This window comes from Haemaphysalis longicornis, unplaced genomic scaffold, assembly GCF_048455015.1.
Source record: "Haemaphysalis longicornis isolate Haplotype H1 unplaced genomic scaffold, Haemaphysalis longicornis Haplotype H1 scaffold_2, whole genome shotgun sequence".
In the NCBI taxonomy this organism is placed as follows: Eukaryota; Metazoa; Arthropoda; class Arachnida; order Ixodida; family Ixodidae; genus Haemaphysalis; species Haemaphysalis longicornis.
Window position 1 is genome coordinate 252,592,838 of NW_027526295.1, and position 18,780 is coordinate 252,611,617.

Sequence of the window (18,780 nt, forward strand, 5' to 3'; positions counted from 1 at the left end):
CTAGTAATTACAATGGAGATGCTACAATGCACATACAATTGAGAAAATGTTCACTTAGAACGAGGCAAACTGCACTATACTCAACAATAACGTAAAACACGCCGAGATGCCTGCTTCTTACCATACTTTTGCAGATTTCAGCGAGCGGTGTTTTCTTGTCGATACCGCAGGAGGAGGCCAGCTCCCGCAGGGGATCTTCATGGGGGATTACGATGGCAACGCAGAAAGACTGCATTTTGGCAGAGTAAAGAAATGCACTCAATTTTTAACACGAAGCCTAAAAAGCGCAGTGAATACTGCAACTCTTCTGGGAAAGCTGCTTGCCACAGTTGCACATAAGTTATACTCAATACACCTACATAAAAAGCTCGCTAATTTCCCAGCTGAGCTTCAGTTAGTTTATAACTGGGCTGCATTAGTCACCCTCAAAAAACTTCTTCCTGAATTTCTTTGAAGACTAAACTAGATGTGCTCCTGTTTAGAAGACAACACTCCATCACCAACGCCTGCAACCAGCACTTTCCAGTGGGCTCCCTTAGGAGTGCTGCTACCAACTACAGACTGTGTGCACACCTGGGTTGGGCAGCCTGTGACGAACACCGTTGCAACATAGTCCATCATGCTGTAGACGCTTTCAATTCGCTCAGGTGATAGAAACTCGCCCTAGAAAAGAAGATATCACACACACAAGCAAAAAAGTTCACTTTTTTGGTTTTTTTTTTTATCAACAAATTCAGGCTTCATTAAAGCCCAATCGCATGAAGCACGTTATTGTCTCGCACGCACCAAACAGCACTGCAGTGTCTTGTTAAATCCACCTTTTTGCCAGTTCATACTTTTGTTTACTTCAATAAAATTTCATTCTTTTCTTCCCTCCATCGCCTACTTGATTTTATTCATGCAAACTAGAAACTGCGTTTAGATGAATCAAAATTGCAAGCATGACAAGACGTGCTGCACAGCACGTTTACATTTAATGTGAGCACCTGCCTACTTGCGGCACGTGTGGACAGGGAGGTGGAATAACTGCAGTTTGTGTACTCACAAATGCTGAATGGCCGCGGGATGAGGATGGACAGACGAACATGCACATGCCTGAAATGGGGCCATTATACTGCTTTTTTGCTTCCCTGTCTAACACCATCAGGCAATTCAAATGCAACTACCACCAAAACTGTGAGAATAATTATTTTATACTGGTTCATATGTGAACTCCAGGGAGCACCTGTTTTATTTTTTTTTTGTCACATGTAATGCGTTATGTGCTGTCACCTTATGTGCTTTGTAGGCTCCAAGAGTTGCGTAGCATTACAGTTATTGCCTTTTCTGCTTAACATTAACCAAACCAATTAAAAAAAGAGTTGGGTACGCATGGCAAATCTTGTGCAATGGGAGTGGGATTTAGTTTGGGCAATCACTCACCTGGGAAAGCTTGAAAATGTCTTTTTTCCTGTCGATCACTTTGAGTGCACCTCCCTGAAACAATGATGAAGGGCAAAGCCAGTAGAGGCCAGTTACTATGTGTAAAAGATGCCCAAGGCACCCACGCACCCACACAAAAGAAAACCCCAAGAACTACAAAAATGCAGCACTTCTGTTTTTACAGAAAGTGTTACACATTTACAGAATTTCCACGCAAGGTGCTATCAAGGGGCCGGGCTTGGGAGCAGGTAAATGTTTTGGTGTGTCCTTGCTTTCTTAACCTTCATTCCCTACATATAAATCCTGGGTTTAAAATTCCAGGGTGTGATAATTTCCAATTTGACTCACCCAGCACCACAACGAGAGAGAGAGATGCAACAAAACAAAACAGCAAAAACAAATGATCAATAATAGATGTGTTGATGTGCTGTGTGACTGCTTGTGCTGAAATTATTTTCGCCACCAAGAATAAAAAAAGCAAGTAGAAAAAAAAAAAAAAAAAGAAAACCTACAGAACCAGAACCAAAGCAAGAGCTCGCACTATTGTGATAAATTGAAATACGAACAAGGGAGCGCATGGCTTTCAGTGCATGCTGCGCATCTTGGCGACGGCCCACGTATGCACAGTGCGAACAAGTTACGAGAGTTTGTGTCCAGTGCTGATATGACAACACCGTCGTTCTGCGCATGAGCGTTTTGGTTTGCCTTCTCACGGCATTCGGCACCCGCTCACGCAAGCATTATTTAACTTTGTTGCTGCGATGTGTGAAAATGCTGTACGCGTCATATTTTGTGCTGAGCACCCAACGGACGATGGAAATACGACGGTCTTTCCATATCAAGGTTGGTCGCGAACTCTCGTAACTTGTTTCCACTGCGCATATGTGGCCCGTCGCAAGGATGTGTGGCATGTACTGAAAGCCACGCGCTCCCTTGTTCATATTTTAATTTATCACGATGGTACCTGTACCCACAGTGGGTTCGTAACGAATGGATTGATTCAGCTGCCTGCACACTGCCAGCACCCTGTGGTATGGGCCTCGTACGCTGCTATGGTGGCGCCACTGATGTGCTGTGTTCAGCACCATCTTGCAGACAACGAAAACATAATCTCTTTGTTGCACGAGCAGGCAATGTTTTGTAGCGTCTCATTTGGCACAGTACGAATATCAGCACGAGAAAGAAAGAAGGCCGCTATTCTGTTGCAATGCGATACAAACAGCCAAACGGTACTTTAATAAAGTGAAAAGGTTTAGCAAGGGCGACAGGAAAGATATTCATCACAATAAAATCGGTTGTATGCAAGCGCGGGACTGTTTTCGCGCCGCATGAACACGCTGCCATTTTGTAACGCTTCCACGGAACACCAGCGGCGTCACCCTAATGAAAGAAAAATAAAAAGCTGAAAACCACTGAGCCCACTTACGAAAAGAGAGAGAGGTGTGCAGGAGTGCACATGTGTGCGTGAGAAGGCATGATTGCTCCACCAATGAAAAAACTCGTGTTCTGCGAGGCGCCCACTTGAACTCGTTTCCTTGTACCTACTGTGGCAGGAACACAAACTACAAGTTGTACAGGACCATGTTTGAGGTATTTGAGTCATTTCAATAAAACTGTAGATGCGAGCCTCCGAATTGTGGCTGGTGTGTGTCCATCTGTGTATTGTTGGGTCACTGTGTAGCGTAAACATTTGTTCCTTATGTTTTCGATTTAAAGCTTTCCTTATATATTGCCGGCATGACTAGGTACGTACAATGGAAGCATGCATTAACAAGGGAGGCTCCATGTATTTTCTGATCAAACAAACAAACACTTGTTTGTTTGATCAGACAAAACAATCAGACAAAAACACCTGTTCCGTTTCATTCCATCAAAGCATATTTTCACAGCGGTCTCACTGATTGATTGATTGATTGATTGATTGATTTAGAGTTTAACGCGCCGACGCAACGCAGGCGATGAGGCGCGCCGTAGTGGAGGGCTCCGGATTAATTTTGACCGCCTGGGGATCTTTAACGTGCGCCAAAATCTCGTACACACGGGCATTTTTGCTTTTCGCCTCCATCAGAAAAGCGACCACCGCGGCCGGGAATCGAACCCGCGACCTCAATGCTCAGCAGCGCAACGCCTTAGCCACTGAGCGCAGCGGTCTCACGCCAATTAGCTTGCAGATACGCAAATGCACCTATGGTTCTGTTCTTTTTATTTCTTCTTGGGCACTACAAGCTTTGTGCACGTCGGCGTGGCGCGCAGCTGATCCATGTACTGTCGTTGGCTTTTATTTGAGAAGTAGCGCTGTCTAAAATTTTTCATCGTGTATTCCCGCACAACTTGTAAGCGAAATATTTTATAGATATAACAACTGTGAACGTAACAAAATGCCGTGATGTGTTGTATACTAATTTCCCGGTTGTTCTAATTGAGCTCTGTAGCGAACTGCTGTATACGTTTATTTTCTTTTTTAGAAAGAACGCCGGAGCTGCTACCAGGTGGCGCCACATATTTACTTGAAACTGCAGTGCACGGGGCCCATAGCGGTGCCTTACCTTTGTCCACATTCCAATGTCTCCGGTCAGAACCCAGCCTCCTTCGAGCACAGTCTTTGCACTTTCCTCTGGGTTCTTGTAATACCCCTGGAATGTCAAAGGACTGCGGACGCAGATCTGTGAAAAGGTGCAAGAAGGCAGCAAGTTAGTTTTGGGGCCATCCTTCGAAGGCTATGCAGTGTTGTGCACAGCCAGCACCGTGAATAACAAACAAGGGAGGAGAAGGGACAGAGAACACGGACAATGAATGCGCACACATGGCGCATTCTTGTCTGAGACTGCCAACTGTGACTGTGGAAATAAAGCAAACCCTATGCATGCCGAGACTGACGAGCGCTGAAGCATGCTTCACCAAGCATTGCGACATGACAAGTGTACATATTTTTTCTCAATTTTTTTTTTGTAAACTTAAAAAATCCCTGCAACACTTTGAGCAGTGCAAATAAACCTGCGCGACGTTTAGATTACACTGTCAGGAATACCTGAGCCAAATATTACCCGTGTACGTGAAGCATTGAGCACGCAAATCACTGAAAGATGCGGAAAACCAACCATGGTCTCTTCAATTTCCCTCATTATGGACCACTGGCACCCCCGAAACTACGTAATTTCTGCGGTGCCTGTCCTATTGGCTGTCGCTAGTCGAACTCACGGTTTATTTCTTACATTTCCTGTGACGAACCACCATCGTCGGCGCTGTGCACAAACCTCTTCTACAATGAATTCTGAATGGGGAATTTTCCCTTTTTCAGAGAATTTTCGACAGCAATTTTGGCCAAAGGGAAAAAGGAAATCTTCAATAGATGGAGGGAATTTTAGGAGCCATGGAGTAAACAAGAAAAATAATGTCAGTAAACTGGACCTCGCACCATTTATTCCTTTGTTTTCTTTTAAAAAGTTCTCTAGGCACTTTGCAGGATTTATGTTCATAGTATATCAGCAGTCGTGTTCACGCAACCCACAAGCATCTAAGACCGCTTCTAATCCAGTTCATAAAACAGGAGGGAGCATAGGGGAAAAATACTCCACGAGAAAGAGCTAGTAAAGCGTGAAGCTGTGACAGCTGAAGGGCTGAAGCCCGTTCGCATGTATTCCTGTGCAATATATGTACAAAAAGGTATTTCCGGTGGGTCTTAGTCCGCGTGCTGTCAACAAGAGAAGGCACCAGCAGTCCCAGCGCTGTGCTAAAATTACTCACGTGCCTAACAATGTCTTGTTCTTTTTCACGCGGGCAGTTTTAACTTTGAGCTTTAGCAAGCAAAGTAGCATCCTGTTTGATACAAAACGTGAAATGCGCACACCCATTATCCGGACCACATCCAAGTGTATGTGGATGGATCTCTGACTTCTGCCTCTGGCAATTGATGTATGGATTCTGTCAGCGGGATAACCCATTAAAGAGAAGCGCAGCCACAAAACATCCTCCACCGCCACTGAGCTAACATAAGCAGGGGTGAGACAGCTGAATCAGATTTGGGAGCAGTTTTTGGAGCCGCAAAATCTTGATTTTGGAGCAGAAGAAGCTTGATTTGGAGCAGAAGAACGACGTTTATTATGTCACCTTAAGAGGCTCAAAAAACAAATTTTTGGCAACTCGGGGGGGGGAGAGTGCACTTGTTAATTGGCTCTGAACGTACATAACACTAAAACAGCTTTCAATAAAGTTTTTTTTCTACCAGACTATCACAAGGTATGACCTTCACTATCTTTTTACAAACCACTTTTAAATTCTTAGCCTCTATGCATTGATAGAGTGGAGGTCCGTTGAAAATATCGAACTGAAAAACTAAGCACTCGTAAGGCACTTTTATTATGTGAATTCTGAAATTTTTGTAATCCCAGACTCGGCTTTATGCACAAGTGTAGATTCGCCACGGCAAAAGTTGCGCAAAACTAAGTGACAGTCGTCGCACCCCACTAGCCCTCCCACTTAAATACTCAAGGTGCACGTTCACTACGATCGTAATTTGAGTAACGTTGGTATGTTTAGCCACCTCCTTTTTGGCATTAAACATCACTTCAAATAGAAGAACCATTATTAATAGCGTGCAATAATAGCCCGTCCCACTATCGGACACTGCTAGAACATTTTCCGGCGATGCAGCCTGCGCCGCCACTTATGCAGTGTCGATCGTCCCATTCCCGCCGCTAGCAAGCTCGCTGTCAAAGGCAGAAATAACTAGCGGAGTTTTATAATACCGCAATGAGCGCGAAATTTCACTTCAAGAGCGCACCGCGCCTCACTCTGAAGGCTGAAACCCGGTGAATTCGCGGGCACCACGTTGTTTTTGATGAACTCCTGTCTTTCTAGTCTCGCAACTCCCCGCAACAGATCAAACGAATAAATGTAAACCCAGCCACCCCAAGAACTAAAACCACAGCAGAAGTCGCCGAAGAGCACCCTGCCTGAAGCACGAGCAACTGCTTCGCCTGGCGGCCATGTTTTCCAATCTTCACCACAGCAAGAAGACGGCGCCCAGTAATGTCGTTCCGGAGATGCGGCGCTCCTAAAATTGCAGTTTTTTTCATCACCTTGCACAGATAGTTTTCCGCCTCAGTACACAGAAGTATTTTTTCTACAGGACTTTGCAATGATTTTCGATGGGAGAACTCACAGAATATAACATGTGCAACCCGACATTGCGACTATCGAAAAAACTATATCGGGGACAATTTTATGCGCGTTTTTTTATTAACTGATTCATCCATTACAACTTTACAAACAGCATCACCTTGAAGGTGATGGAAGAGTATACCCCCAGAAAGAATTTTTCCCCTCAGAAACTGACGGGAGCATTAAAATCCTTGGCTCTCAGACCGTTTTGGAGTAGTTTGGCGCAATTTTCAAAATTTTTAAGCTTTCGGAGCAGCCTGGTGCAGGAAAACAAATTTGTATCAAAACTGCACAATATGCGCAGCTGTCTCACCCCTGCATAAGCGAAAGTCCTGTTTGGCGGTGGGTAATTCTTTCCCATTCCTGGCCAGCCTTGCAAGTTCTGAATAAGTCGCCTGATTGCCGCAACCAATCTGTCTGGGAATTGAATGATATATACACAAGTGTGGTGCTTGAAGGACAAGAAATTTGCCTTCAGTGGCTACCAAGCCATTCTTGCATAACGGGCAACATTGTCTCAATGCGGCCGCCAGAGAAGCCCACGACCTGAACTACACCATTGCATACCTGCCAACCTAGCAGCATGAAAATTCGGCTGACCGCATCGGGAGGGGGAGGGGGGAGGGGCGGGGGCAAGGGGGTAGTTAGTTTAGTATTACGGAATTACTGAGACTGGCATCAGAAAGGGGCAAGGGTGCTTATTTTAAGTTGCTTTGTTTTTGCATCATAAAAAAACTACCGTATTTTCCGGTATATAAGTCGCACCCTCAAAACGGCAGTTTTTCCAAAAAACATATATGTCACATTGGTGTATCCGTGTGTACAAAACACGCTTGTTAATCAAGTGAACCCGTAGAGGATCAGTTCGTTAGAAAGTTTAGCGAAAGTTCATGGTTGCGGCAGCCACCGCATTTGATCGCATCCCCCGGTAAGCAGTGCTAGACATTTGCATATACTGTCCAAAGTCTAGACAGAACTTTCCAAAAATGGTTTATTGATACACACAGATGGCACGTACTTACAGATGGCATTTAGGCAAAACCATCGAAACCTTCTTCCTCCAACTTGCTAACAGATAATTCATTCATTTAAACCATAGAGCTGTGTCTCTTAACATGCGATGACATCACGCAGTGCACAGGCACCTTTCGAGCGCGGACCACGTGCAGCCGCCGCGCACCAAATTAATTCCATACATAAGTCGCACCCGTAGATAAGACGCACCAATGAAAACTTCACAAAAAAACTGCGACTTATACACCGGAAAATACGGTACTCCTGGTTCTTATAGCAAAAAGCCCCAAACTCCTTTACTTGTGAAGGGGACCTTTTTCCTCGCCTTCTTTTGGTATGGTACGCAGCGCGTCTCGTGGCCGGCCTTTGTACGTTATAAACAACATACCGGCAGCGTTCCAATGTGCAGTGCGCGTGGTACTATAGCACTTAGAATATACTTAGCAGTACTCTACAGTATGGTTATGGTGCAAGCGCTCTTCTATACTCGGGGACAACTTTCTGTGGCAATGCAGTCAAGGCTACGAAGCCAGACCACGCCTTTTCACTGCGCACCTGGAAGTAGTTCAACACAAATAATTGGCTCGCGGTAACCTCAGCAATTCAAGAATATTTAGTTCTTATGTTTTAAACTTGCAGTGATAATATAAATTGCTCGCCAGAATATATGAAACAAAGAGCACTTTTTTTTTTACATTTTTGGATATTTTTGCTTGCGACTGTCACCGCTGGCTTCGCAATGGTTCCCTCCCGAGAAAGAAAGAAAGAAAGAAAGAAAGAAAGAAAGAAAGAAAGAAAGAAAGAAAGAAGAAAAAAACATGGCGTTTTTGTTGGCGGCTTTCGGCAGCTCGCCACTTCATTCTCCACACAGGATGAATAAAAACCATGGAGGTTTAGGTGTCAGACTGTCACTGCAGTGATGCTATCTATACCTATAAAAAGAAGTGCCCAACTGACTGACTGACTGACTCATCAACGCCCAGCCAAAACTGTTTGACCTAGAGACTTGAAATTTCACGAGTTTATTTGCGTCATTGAGCAGGTGCTCACTAAGGCGGGTTTTCCAGAAATTGCCCTCCGAACCGAAGAAAAGGGCGAAATTGTGGTTTCGCGTATTCGTGATTTTCTCGGTCACCCATTTACATATCGAAGCGGTTTTTGCTGACATAACTAGCCCTTAAGAATACCTAAAAAGTCGTTTTTGGATTTCGCCCTAACTTACACCAGCGAGGTGGTTCCGCATTCCGGAACTAAAACGGTGTTCCTAAAGATTCTCAAATAAATCTTTCACCGATTCAGTAATCCAACTGATTTTCACTAGAATATGTTACTCATACGAATGCACAGAACCGTTTTTAAGGATTTCACTCTGCGACGCCGCTAAAAGGGTCAAATTGTTTTTTACAAATGACACGGCTGATGAGCCAAGAAGGCCCGACAGGTTATGTGCACATCTAGCCAAACTGCTCTTTCAAACGGCTACAGATTGCAAGGGCACCTTCTGATTACGGTGTTGGAAGTCAATATTTCTTAAAATTTTAAAAATTCCACCATGGAGAGAGTGAAAAGCGGTAAAATTGTTCTTCACATAATTTTTTTACCGCCCGCCATCGGAGATATTGAACTGGTTTTCCTTGAGATAGGCAACTTACTCACTTATCTCAACACTGTTATACAATATTTTTCAATCACACCCTCCCAATAGAGCCAAGCGGGATTTTGGGAAAACACTGTTTTTACACTTTCGCAAATAACCACCCAGCCAGTTGATATCTCCCATTCGTTTTTTTCTTGAAAATGCTGCCCATTTAATTGCCTGAAAACCACTTTTACGATTTTGTCCTAAGATGCGGATTAGAAGGCCAGCCAGATTTTTTATTCTGCATCCTTTTGGACGTAAAATTCAGTTGAGTTTTCCCGCGTTCGCTTAGCGGTCACCATCTGTCGACACCTTCGGCAACTGCGCGTCTCCCGTAGGAGCAGGTGTCATATATCATAAATGTAAATGAGAAGATGTACCAGTAAAAAGCGCAAAGGTTAGCCCTCGGCATCTGCTGGGACTTCCTGCAACCTCGCACCTCCCGTAGGGAGCCCATGTTACTTATGATAAAACTGTCCCGATGAGCATCATTCATATCTTCTGAGATAGCACTTCCTACGAGGAAGAATACCCCTCACCCAGCCAGCCTCCATCATGTGTTCCAAACCAAGCTCCTCCTTCTTCCATCCACTTTTCCAAACCATGAGCTGTGGGAGAACCTGGTGACTTACAGCGATCTGGATGTCCAGACAATACTTCCTCCAGAGTGAAGGCTGCCCACTCATCACATGGCTTTCTGAAATTGGGAACCACTCCCACTTCGCCGGCTCAATAAAACCTTTTTCACTCACTGACTCATTCGCTCAAACGCGCCATCTTGGTGCAATTTGTTTAGCGAGAGTAGGAGTAAAACACGAGTAACAGTCGTTTCAAATTACCACGACGCGCCTGAAGTAGGAGCCTATGTACTGACAGCAGGCAGGCGCTCCCGAGTGTGTGCCACTTCCCAATGAAGTAGCCTAATATGGCGACTAACAAATACCAATTGCTGTCCTTAATATAATGGCCCACCCGGGCACCGCCGGGTACTACCGCTAGTCATATATAAAAGAAAACTTATTTATCGCCTCTTCACTCTCATCCAAACTATACACCTTGGACTAGAATTCATGGCAACTATCCCTCAGCTATCCGCAGTGGGAGTTGTGGTTACAGCCAGAAAGTGCTCCACCTACTTCAAGATTCTTGGAAGTCAGATATTTAACTACTAATTCCATGGTAGGGCAATTCCATGCTAACTGAAAGATGGTCATACATAAAGCTACATCAGTGGTCTGCAATAACCACAATCTGCATGTACGAGCACACACAGGCATGCACATGTACACGAACTCCGGACTGCTTTACACTGCACGCACAAATACGAACCAGGCTGCAGCACAAAAGCAGAATGGCAACCATTGATACCCTCAGACCACCGCAGAGTGCCAAAAGCATAACAAGCGAGAACACAATGAACTGGAAGATGAAACAAGTGGCTAACCGACCTCGCCCCTGTCATCCTTTGCGAAGTAGTTCATCTCCGGCACGTCCACAAGCTTTGCCTCAACTCCAGGGAAGAGACAGCCAACGCCATCTGCCAAGTAATCGTAACAGTCATCGATAAGCGTCGACATACTCCATGGGAAACAAATCGGAGGATCTAGTTGTGGTTCGAAACACCTTATCAAAAACCATTGTGCCAGAGAAACAGAAATTGATCCCGCCACAATGGCACAACTTCTTAATATGGGAATGCACTCATCGTCTGCCTAATTCGTGCATTTATTAATTGTATTTGACCAGCCAAAAACCAATTGTGTTTGAAAATAAGTGCACTCAAAAAGTTTTGCAAGAGTAAACATCAGCAAAAGGCATAAGTGTTACAACACATTGGTGCTGCTCTCTGGTATTTTTAAAGGCATTATAAAAGAAAAAAAAAAAAAAAAAAAACGGGGAGGGGGCAAAGTTAAATGTCACAGTCTCAAAAAAAAAAAAAAAAAATCTACGTATAAAAACGCTGTCTCTCCACTGCTTACCTCCTTCCAAGTCGAATGGCAGGGTGCTGGAGACTACGCTGACCTCTGTGCTGCCATAGACTTCCACGAGCTGAGATGTACAAACAAGTAGAGGTCACGGCACAATTACCCACTTTCAATTTGGATAAGACAACACACAAGCACATAAAAACAGGCAACAGGGATTAATGAGTCGATTAAAAAATAAAGGGCCGCAGAAATCATATTGCAATTTCACATTGGTTTTCCACATCTAAAGAACAGGCAAAAAAAAAAAAACATTCACTAAGAAAGAAAGATGGAAATTAACCTTGCACAAGCACCAGGCTTTTTCCATTTTACGATCTGCGACCTTTACACACTTTTTTTTCCAAGCTTGTGTAGTCACCTTCCCTACCTACAGTCACAAATTTCTGATAAAAACCTGCCTTCCAACAATAATAATAATAATAAAAAAAATCTGATACTAGGGTGGGCCTTCTCTCTGCGGTTGGCTTCCTCTAGAGGCATAACAGTATTATTACGTAGCAGCTTTTTGATTTACAATCTTGTTTACACTTCTGGTGTGTTTAGTATTTTAGCGCTTTTAGGGGACCCTCCGCTGCCTGCACCAATCTAGAAGCAGAACGTAAACTTCATGCCTACGATTCTTCAATAAAGGCCAGCACAGCTCCCGAGGGCTGCTCACGCTTGTCCCCCAAAGCAGTGGAACCACAGACTCACGTTGCATCCAAAGACGCATCTGAAAAATTCCAGAACTTCCGCTTTGGCGGGCGCTGAGGTCGTCAGGCCATACCGGAAGTTTCCTCCAAGCTCCTCTCGAATCTTCTTGAAGACAAGCTTGTCCCATATTGTGTCAGTTGTCAGGATGCCCCTAGGCACGGTCAGACGGTACGCCACAAGTGAGAATTTTATAGAGTGGAACTGCTGCTCTAGGCAATGTCCACCCTGGAAGACACTATTGAATGCCAACATGAAGCAAGGTCCAAAGCGAGATGGTTTGCTTAAAAAAAGAGCCAAATTTTACAATTGGTGTGACGCCGAAAAAGAAGTTCATATGGCGACACCAAGCTCAGCCCTAAATAGTGACTTTTTTTAGGTGCCGCGATACAGTTTGCTTGCTAAATCGACCCTGGTGGGAATACGGAAATCTGGTTGGATTAGGAGAAAAACTTGATTGATTGAACGCAAAATACGTAGCTTTGTATCCCAACATGGCCCCCAAATTGGATCAAAGTAACATAATTAAATAAAGTGAAATTAAAGACAGCTCACTGTACAGCACGATGTACATAAAGTACACCATACTGCATCATGGGAAAATTTTAGCACCATCATTACGAGGTGGTCATTTAATAAAATTTGGAATAGTAAAACTGATAACATTTATTATACAGTCGAACATGGATATACATATTGAACTCCAAGGGGATCCCAAAATAATTTGATATGTCGATAATTCGAAATACAAAATATGCCTGCATGAAGATTACCTGACAACTCTGAACATCTCGAAGCCTTCCGAGACTATGACACGCGGTAGCTGACAGATTTGGTTTTCACAGCACGGAAAATTCGAACCACAGCGCAACGACCACCACACTTATTAGCATTAAAATGTCTGAAATTCGCTTGCTTATTCTTCTGCGTCGTAAAGTTCACCACACTGTCTTCAAGCTTACGAACGCCCTCCAAATAAGAAAATCCAGCATTGTACACTGTGCCACAGCAGGCAAGAATCTGAACACTGATGCAAGCCTGTCTGCAGTAGGCGGTTGGGAACGTTGTCAGGGCTGCTAGCAGGGCATCGGTGAGGTCCGCCACAGCCTGCACATTGTCGTCAGTGCCGTTGTGCCATTTCGGAATTATGCATGGGAATGCTAAGGACTCTTTAAATTCATTCTTGAGGCACTCAGAGCCGTCGTCTCTGTCGCCAGAACACCTCTCGTCTCGTGTGGAGCCACGCTACAAAGCCGTTTTGCCCAGCACATGCACCAGATCGGCCGGGCCGTGCCTTCGCCTTATCCTTGGTCGGGTTTAATGCGCAGTACTGCACTTGAAAACGATGCGAGAAATTTCGAGTATCTCTGCAGATGACATCTTTTCACTGGCCTGTACCCGTCCATCGGATAATGTCTGCTTTCATTGCGAAATCCAAATTCTTCCGTTTTTTCGTGACCATGGCTCTGAAGCATGTGCCGCGGACAAAAACCCGCGCCATGCCACGTCGGTCCCCCTGCACGAGCTACCACTGGTAACCACTCAAGCAGACAAGCACACAGGAAAAATGTTAGAAATCGAGCGCTTGTGGTTGGTTTCCCTTTTTCCTTTATTGCCTTTCGCATCCAATCACTGCCCACGTTCTCATTGCCATGCAACAACACTCCCCTTTCCCCTGTTCCCCTCTTCTGCTAGCGTGCGAGCAGCAGCCATTGCTGTCCATCAAAGGGAAGCGACACAATGCCGCCACCCCCTCACTGAGCATGGCGCCCGTGAGAACTCGCCACCATCATCGCATTCACCTCATCAGGAGAAGCACACTTGCAGGGGCACCTGCGGCGCAGCGTTCGATATATCGAATGTGGGAGTTTGATACATGCGTACAACAGTGCTATACTTTTGAATGGGATCACCAAAAGGATGTTCACACTGTTCAATATAGACAATAATTCAATGTATCCGTGTTTATATATCTGTGTTCGACTGTATATAAAAAAATCTGTACTCCCACAAGCTATACAAACAATGTGATGCAGAGGTGTGCTTACTTTTTCAGAAGCTTCCGTTTCTGCTTCATAGCCAGGTTGAATATTGCTGTCTTGATGGCACTCTTGTGAATTTCCGAGTGGACCTAAAGCAGCAGACAGGGAAGGGAAAGAGCCGGCAGAATATAAATACTGCTTGAGGCCAGGTGAGCATTTATACAACAAAGGCTGTCGAAGGTTTTCACACTGTACGCAGTGATACAGGCCAGATTCTTAGCGATTTGTATCGTACCGTACACAGTTCGTATTGTACAGTATCATTTGTACACAGTGTCTATTGTACTGTGTACAATTAGATTCTCTGTGCTTTCCCTCCCCACAATCACTTTATCACTGATGCATTCTCACTAGCCTCAATGGTGTTTAGAAGTTTGGACGAGACTTCAGCTTCAAGGAAGATCAGAATTAGCAGCGTGACGAGAAGTAATAAGAGTTTACAGAGAAAAGGACAGTCAGTATAGCAGAGGTGCTGACCTTGTAGTAGATGCGGTTAAGGAGGCGGGGCACCATGGGCAAGTTTCTAGGCTTGAGAGCTTTCATGTCATCCAAAAGGAGTTGCACATTCCCCCTGTAGAAGCTCAGGGTAGCACCCCGCGACAGCATGGTCACCTGTGCGGAAACCAGGGGTTAGTCAAAGCACGAAAGTGCCAAACACCCTGCAAATTTCCTATACTCTTCTGGTTTTGTTGGAAGCAATGGTTAGGACTTTGCATACGACGTGCTTGAAGTGAAACGAGACCACAGCTGTCGCATTCACCTGCGGAAATCTTTTGACGGCACTTATACACCGAGGGTCAGTTTGAGCCGCCTGCACCATGTGAAGCAGTTCAGATGGTGCAGCGCTTCGCCATTCGTTCCACTGGTGCAGCTCGCGGCACCTGAGCTGTGCCGTTCAGTTCACCAGTGGGGCAGACAAAAGCACAAGTTCACAGCTCTGCCTGCACTCCTAGTTGAGGAGGTGCGCACAAGATGACAAAAATGTGCGGGTCTCATCTTGCTGCTCATGCAGGATGGCAGAAATGGCACTGAATTGCTGTGAACTAGTTCAGGAGGTGCAAGCTAAATCGAAAAGACCCTATGGCCAAACACTGACCGATCAAAATGGGAACAGTTACAGCCTGCAGTTGCGAGGCCTCCTGTTTGGTAATGTCTACTAGATGAAGTTTGCATGCTTGAAAAAGGGAGAATAGCTCTAAAGGGTAACCACATGCAGCGACGGTGACCAGCGACACGAAAATGGGTTTAACAAACAAATAGTGCGGGCGACAGCAACAAGCAAAAAAAATTAATGGACTGCCGCAAATGCCCTCAGTCGTTGCCGCTTGTCACTGCCGCTCGCTTGTGGGCTGGCTGCCTCTGGACGGCAAAAAGCGTGTGCCAGCGACAGCTCATCGCTGCTGCTGTCGCCGCTCTCAGCAGCCTGTGTATAAATTTTTTTCGCATGTCGCTGTCGCCCACACTACCTGTTTGCTGTACCAATTCAGTTGTGTTTATTGCTTCGCTCATCGCCGCTGCTGATTGTGGTCACCCCTTTATTGCCCGAGGGGGCATGAATGCCTTGGTAGGGAAGGAGAGGGACACAGGGGAAGAGGATGACCGAAGAGATACCACAGTTCAAGTTTATGCGGTTTGTGAAGGTTCGCGAGGTCACAAATCACTTGGATTGGAGGAGATTCTTTCGAAGTTTATAAAAATTTACGTGTTTTCAGCAAAAGTTGCTAGACACATTTATTTTTCATTTACGTTTTTTTTTTTTAACACTTTCACATACAACCTGCTCCAGCTTAATCCCCTTGCCCTCAAGATCTGGCATTCAAAGAGAACAAAATATTTCCTCATCTTTAATTCACAACTCACACTTAAAGCACCATTTACAACCACATAACGAACAATGAAATGATTTTTTTTAACCTCCCCAGTAATGTCTGGACGTGTTGGGCCCTTTCACTTCTACACGGCGGTGCCTTGCCTTGGAAAGGCAAGAGCAGTTGTGATAAAGACAAGATAAAGTCCAGGACCCCATGGTAAAAGTACTCATATGCCGGCAAGTACGAAGAGGGGAGGGACAGCAATGAAGGTCGTGATGATGGTGGCATTACGGCACAGCGTGCACAGCAATGAAGCTGTACACTAGGAAAAAAATCCCCTTAGTTTTACCCGCTCCGCAATTTCACTCTGCGGATTTTTCAACTACGAGTACATGTTATATGCGTGGAAATATGGTTCCAAGCTACACCAATTCTATTTCGCCTTTCATAATTTGTGCTGTCACAAGCCGTAGTGCGGAGAAATGCATGCGACGGTGACATAGGTTTTCAAGGTTTTGGCATTGTCTGCATTCATAAACAACTGCTGCCGCACACAAGTGATAAGCTTGCATTCTCAATACTTTAATTTACTGATAAGGCCAACTTGCTTTTACACTGTGGTGTCCCTTAAAAGAAAAAATACACCTGGCTCTGCAGCAACACTTGTATAATCTCCTTTTTATGTTCCTGCGAATTCGAAAACTTTATATAACATCTGCTTTCTTATGAACTAGATAAGAGGTTAAAGGGACAGACAACAGATTCTTGTCACGTATGTGCTCTCTATCCCAAATGAAAGGGCATCACTTAAAGCACCTTGACGAGAAAACGGTTTTGCTGATAACACCCTAGGACTTCTTAACTAGAAATGTTTAGATCTACAAGCCGTGTGTGTCGTCCCAAAAATAATGCTGGCAACCATGACATACAGTAGCGCGGCAACATACTTTTGTCTGTATGTGAGATGAAATGGATATTCAAAAACTTGCCCCAGCTAGCTAAAAAAAAGTATGAATCGCAAACTTTCTTATTCCTTTGTGTTTTATTAATTCACTAGTCTATTTTGCACAAAGGCACCATCTGTTGGGATAGACGATAGGTAGAATCTGGCTTCACGTTGTGGAGGTCGGCAGTTCGATTCTCCCCGGGAGAGTCCCCCCCCTTTTTTTCTTGTAAGCTGCCGTTGGTGTATTTGGAAACTGAAATCGCATATTTTGACAGAAGAAATGCCCCTGACTCAGGAGGAATCGTCAAAGCTCCTTCACTGGGTCTGTTTACTGAATGCTGCCGTTGATTCTGGGCATGGAGGCTCTGTTAGCCACACTGAGAGCAACCCAGCGGTGGCGGGCGACGTGTGTTAAAAATTTTCAAAATAATGTTTAAAAATACATATACAATTTAAACTTATACAAATATTTGTGTTAGAAGGTTTTTCATAAGTGAATAAACGTTTCAGCAGTTACAGTAGCTGCTAGGTTTGCAGGTCAAGTGACCGGGACACACATTGTAGTGTCAATTGCAAGTTGGGCGAGTTGGTACGTGTTCATACTTAGTCACAGCGCGAAGGACGGGACAGACAGAAGTCTAACAACTGACTAACAAGACAGCGCCCTGTCCAGTTGTTAGTCTTCTGTCTGTCCCGTCCTTTGCGCTGTGATTAAGGATTGTACTGTCAAGTTTCTACACTATGAACCGCCACCCTTCCAATTTCAGAAAGTTTAGTGCCAAATTAAAATTATTTTCAACAATTTGTTTATAAATTGCTCGTTGTAACCAAGCCTATAAAAAAACGCTGGCTTTTACATGAGCTAGAGAACATGTACGTGACAAAAATCGGTGGTCCGTCCCTCTAAACATTAATGACTGCAGTCGAGTCCACGTATAATGAACTTGATTGTCACACTGAATTCGTTTCTTATTTCCGCAGTTCGTAATAAGTGTAATAAGCCTTTTCTGCATGGGAAAACGGGGTGTGCATACGGCAGGTGCACTAACACAGCCGCGGATGTCACTAGCGCAGCGTTGGCTGCAGCTTTGAAGCTCCTCAGTGAAGTGTACCGTGCGCCCGCCAGAATGAAACTATAGTGGGCCAAACAAATTTCCCACGTGTGAGATAATGGCTCATAATGTGGGTGAAAATTGTGCTATGAATCGTCATTTGCACTGCTTCTAAAAGATGCCATCAAATATTAGCTACGATGGTGGTGCAAACGCTTCAAAACTGCCAACATTGGTGCAAGTCGTGCCGACTGAGAAAAGAGCGCAGCGATAACCAAAAAGCACGTAACACGTCACGCTTCATTTTGGCTTTTTGCACAAGTTCAGACTTTTTCTCTTTCCTATCCTGCCTTCCCCTTAGGCCATGCTGGAGAAGTACGCACAAGTGAGCAGGAACGGAGAGTGCGGACACTCAAGCCGGGCTAATTCAGCTGCTCCAGCTTTCTTACATCCATGACTAAAATCATTCGTTACAACCGCGGCCGTTATAAGTGGGCTTGACTGTATACACCTTGTACACGTGCCTACACCTCATATCATATCGTGCTGTTTCAAGCTTTGCTGCTACTTGCTATACAACTCTTAGCAGGTTTGTGCAATTACGATGCAGGCAATCTTTGACGGCAGCGTCGCCTCGCTGTGCCCCATCCCCCTTTAACGCTTCACAAGAGTCCCGAAAGTGCTCTGTACTTACCTCGTATATGTGTTCATAAATATGGCCAGTTGGCAAATAGCAGAAACCGCACTGCCCAGGCTCAGCTCTCATTGACTGCCGGGTACAGAGAAACACATGCAAGGCTTGTTCAGTGGTTTTATAAGCACAACACATAACAAAATCACTTTGGACGCAGATAAACGCTGCTCATGTACAAATGATTCACACACAAGAAGAAGAAAAGCACGCCATTCTTTAAGTCGCATGTGCACTTAACAAATTCAGCCTTGCTGCCGAAGTACAGCAAGCACAAGTGTCAATCCTCTCCATAGGAACATAATATAATGCATGACCTCAACAC

General features: G+C 44.7%; 1 protein-coding gene across 1 annotated transcript in view; it reads right to left on the minus strand.

Moving 5' to 3' along the window:
- LOC144170397 (long-chain-fatty-acid--CoA ligase 5-like) overlaps positions 1-18,780 on the minus strand; it is a 57,517-nt gene that overhangs the window by 7,595 nt on the left and 31,142 nt on the right. The window contains exons 10-19 of the mRNA XM_077700177.1: positions 18,459-18,533; positions 14,433-14,567; positions 13,962-14,044; positions 11,917-12,067; positions 11,215-11,284; positions 10,684-10,772; positions 3,969-4,085; positions 1,423-1,476; positions 574-663; positions 122-229 (exon numbers count right to left, since the gene is read on the minus strand). Of these exons, the coding sequence (XP_077556303.1) occupies positions 122-229; positions 574-663; positions 1,423-1,476; positions 3,969-4,085; positions 10,684-10,772; positions 11,215-11,284; positions 11,917-12,067; positions 13,962-14,044; positions 14,433-14,567; positions 18,459-18,533 (972 nt within the window). The remainder of the gene's footprint in view (positions 1-121; positions 230-573; positions 664-1,422; positions 1,477-3,968; positions 4,086-10,683; positions 10,773-11,214; positions 11,285-11,916; positions 12,068-13,961; positions 14,045-14,432; positions 14,568-18,458; positions 18,534-18,780) is intronic.